Below are 4,242 nucleotides of genomic sequence, written 5' to 3' on the forward strand. Positions count from 1 at the left end.
CTATTTTTTTTTTTTTTTTTTTGTGACCGGCAACGGATCGCAACCCTCGGTGTTGCGCCCGCCCCTTGCTCAGCCAATGAGCGGCCGGTCTGTACGTGGGATCCGAACCCTCGGCAGGAGCGCCGCCGTGCTCCCAGGCGGCGCACTGTAGCAGTGCGCCACCGGGCCGGCCCGTAAATACTATTTTTCGTGAACTTTTTATCCTTACCTTTTGCCCATCTTGTATCAGTCCTTTGGCCATTTCTTATTGATTTATCTTAAGACTTCGTTAGAAGGAAAGCTATTAACTCCTTATCTAGTACATCCTAATATTTCACTAAAAAGTTTGCTGATATTGTCTTTGTTAATAAGAAGACAAATGCATTAATATGATTTTTTGCCTTAGGTGTCATGCTTGGAAAGGCCTTGTCCTCCCCAAGTTTACACAGGTTAAATATCCCTTATCCAAAATGCTTGGGACCAGAAGTGTTTGGATTTTGGATTTTTTTCAAATTTTGGAATATTTGCATTATACTTACCAGTTCAGCATCCCTAATCTGAAAATTCAAAATTTTAAATTTTGAAATTTCACCATTTAAAATTTCCTTTGAACATCAAGTCAAAGCTCAAAAAGTTTCACATCCTGTAGCATTTCAGATTTTGGATTTTTGAATTTGGTATGCTCAACTTGTACTGATAATTACTCAGATTTTGCTTTGGAAATTTAATGGTTTTATTTTTTTACATTTAGTTCTTTAATCCAAATAGAATTTTTTAGGATTTGAAGGAGCTGTTCTGCAAATGTTTTGCAATGGACATGTATTACTTTTATAATTACAAAACAATTCAATACTCTGAATATTAATATTGGAATCAAACTTCTCACTACATTCCAATTCCATCTGCCTATTTTCAGATTGGCCAAGACAACTGTGAACAGACTACTTTGATTTGCATAAAGGATGAATATAGTAATTAGTCCACAGTTAAGAATGACTTTTCTACTGGCATTCTCATTAATATAAATTACTAAAGTTTTCTCTATACCAAGGTCAGTAAACTGTTTCAATAAATGGCCAGACAGTAAACATTTTAGGCTTTTGGACCATATAGTCTCTGCTGCAACTACTCATCTCTACCACTGTAGCATAAAAACAGCCAAAGAAAATATGTATATAAATGAATATGGCTTGTTCCAATAAAACTTTCTTTATGGATACTGAAACTTGAATTTCATATTCTTTTCATGTGCCACAAATTATTATTCTTTGATTTTCTTTCCACCATTTAAAATTAGAAAATCAATTCTTAGCTTATGGGCTATACAAAAACAGGTGGCAGGCCAGTTTGCTAACCCCTGCTTTATTTCAACTTTTTTTTAGCGTACTGTCTATAGCAGGACTATCCAACAGAACTTTCAGCACTGATGAAAAGGTTCTATATCTGTGCTTTCCAATAAGGTAGCTATTACCCACATATGGCTATTGAGCACTTGAAATGTAGCCAGTGAGACAGAGAAACTGAGTTTTAAAGTTTTAATTCTAATTAATTTAAATTTAAATAGCCACTTGTGGCTAATGTCTACCATACTGTACAGTGCATGTCTAAAGAGTGAACTCAAAAAAAATCACATATAGATATAGATATAGATGTGTGTGTGTGTATTTTTCTCCTTAGGATCTAAATCTGCATAATATAGTCACAAAAATAATGGATATTTACTCACACAAAAATTCCACAATTTTTATTCCAGCAACAAATGGGAGTAGCTAACTTTCATTTCTAAAGGTTTTTGCCCTAAGTTCACTAAAGGCCCGATAAGCAATGACCAGAACACTTGATCAAAGCCCCTTAAGCTTTCACGCCACTACTGCACTCAGCTACTGCTTCATTGCTATTATCCTTAAAGGTGCACCACATCCTCTTTTTCCTGATCCTTTCCTCTGTATCCCCACAGGGTAGAAATAAAAATACTGAATTGGTGGAAGAGCATGTAGTCTTTGTCACTCTTCCCACATATCAATGCTTTTCTAATAAAAAAGCACACTTACCATCAGGTCAAGCTGACTGTTCCGTGTTGTGATGGACAGTTCAATGGTGGACAGCTGTACGTCTTTCCAGACCTCTGGGCTCAACTTTTGGGAGGGGGCTGTGGGAACCCATCAGATACAGGTCAACTTCTTCCATTAACGTTTCACAACTCCATCACCACTGACGAACTGCCAGCTGCTCAGCTCAGCTTCCCAAACCCTTCTGCTGACTATGCACCTTAGTTTTATTTATTTCATACTATTTATACACATGGGTAAAGAGCCAGGCTCAAGATGGAATCTCTATTGTGCCTGCAACATCCCTACCAAAAGCAGCCAAATAACATAAACACCAGTGACAAAAACAAAGTGCACAGAGACTGCTGCACCCATTCAAGGGACATCGTTTTGGCCCTGCTCTGGTGAATTCACACAGAAGGCTGGATTCAATGACCTTTGGAAGACTTCTCCTGCTCCAGTTAGCCTCTAAAACTGCTTTGGTGGTCTGTTTTAGGGTTTTCTTAATCTTCAGCCCCCACGTTGCTCACCGTCCTGCGGTTGTGCCCAGTATGATGCAAGCCTTCGCAGTATTCTCCTGTACAAAGAAGGCCGGGGAGGGGTTTCATCTGGTTCACTGGGAGGTTTCTCTGTAGGTCCCGTGTATGAAATCAAGGCTTGATGAGTCTGGGGCCACTCCTGTTAATGTGGAAAGAAAAACTTTTGTCATACACACACATTCCAAACTCTGGGAGTTTCTCTCTGCAAAGGTTAGTATAGTACCTACATCTGCTAGAAAACTAACTAATTATCTGTCACTGGACGAAATTCTTGCTAATTTGAAGCATGGAATCTTCAAGCTTCCCTTGCCCATTAAAGCTCTATCTTTTATCTGTCACTGGACGGAATTCTTGCTAATTTGAAGCATGGAATCTTCAAGCTTCCCTTGCCCATTAAAGCTCTATCTTGAAAACCATGAACTTGGAGACTGCCGCCTCCATTGCTCTCCCTAACACAGAGCAGAGGTGATCAGAGTGTACTAACCACCACTGCCTACACTTGTCTAAGAAAAAGTAACTATGCATGACCATAATAAATTTATCTTTGGTTTACAGATGGTGACAGAAAAATGAAATTGATCAATTGTATCAAATACTTACTTCACTTCTGGAATCATATTTCAGAGGCCAGAATGGTGTAGCCTCACCTCCCAATCTAGCCCTAGGCTTCTCATTTTTGTTTCAAAGCCCATCATTCTCATACTCTAGACAAACTCTTGTGTCTTTTACTGCCTGGCACCTCAAGTCCACTGTCATCCTGGATCAATCAGTGTCCACAGGAATAATTAAAATACCTTAGCCTCTCAGCCTTTGACATCACCTCTAATGCACCACAGCCACCATTTCTATGGCCACATCCTGGCCCTTACTGTTACCCAGAACTCTTCCAACTTGAAAATTTAAAACCCTGACATTCTACTCTCTAATCACATTCCATATTGCTCAGGTTGATTCTTTTCTGCTTGACATAATTCTTAGGGTAAACTACTCCCTTTCCTCTAATTTCCATGGGGTGAATTACAAAACAGTAACAATTCTGGCTTCTCTCATGCCACTGCTTACTCCTCCCCACGTGCAGAAGGACCAGTGCATAAACCTAGCCCCTTCCTTTCTCCCCCCCTGACAGTGGCTGTCCTCAAGACTCACCCATTCACTGCAGCTTCATGCAGTAAGCTTATTGTGGTAGACTCTGACTTGAAAGGGCTGTTTCAAGTGGATGAATTCAATTTGGAGTACTAGGAATCCAGATTGTGACCACATATCTAAGCTGTGTCCTTCACTCCTGCTGACATTTATAAAGCTGCCATTTTGATCTCCACTTGCCTGGTTCCTGCATTTGTTTTCATAACTGGGTTCAAACTCAGAAGAGGAAGACGGATTTATTTGGGCCTCTGAAGATCCTAACCACTCCAAGTTTTCAATCACATTGAGGATTCCAGTCCCTGACCACTTCATTTTCCCTCATTACCAAATTATTAGTCCATTACTTTAAATTGCTTTCTTTTTGAATTGCTTTCTTTTTCCATTTCCTCTTGGCCTTCCTATGTCTTTTATCTTCCATAACACATGCCCAAAAAAGCCCCAATTCTAGATCAATATTGTCACTAAGTTTCTTTTTTTTTTTTTAAATTTTTATTTTGTCAATATACAATGTATATGATTATTATGACCCTTCA

At 39.1% G+C, this 4,242-nt stretch overlaps 1 protein-coding gene across 1 annotated transcript in view; it reads right to left on the reverse strand.

Annotated features, from left to right (window-relative positions):
• The window catches only part of AGK (acylglycerol kinase), a 113,649-nt gene that overhangs the window by 10,514 nt on the left and 98,893 nt on the right, over positions 1 to 4,242 (reverse strand). Inside the window, exons 12-13 of the mRNA XM_008588953.1 lie at positions 2,558 to 2,705; positions 2,031 to 2,128 (exon numbers count right to left, since the gene is read on the reverse strand). Coding sequence (XP_008587175.1) covers positions 2,031 to 2,128; positions 2,558 to 2,705 — 246 coding nt within the window. The remainder of the gene's footprint in view (positions 1 to 2,030; positions 2,129 to 2,557; positions 2,706 to 4,242) is intronic.

This window comes from Galeopterus variegatus, unplaced genomic scaffold, assembly GCF_000696425.1.
Source record: "Galeopterus variegatus unplaced genomic scaffold, G_variegatus-3.0.2 Scaffold5119, whole genome shotgun sequence".
Taxonomy (NCBI): domain Eukaryota; kingdom Metazoa; phylum Chordata; class Mammalia; order Dermoptera; family Cynocephalidae; genus Galeopterus; species Galeopterus variegatus.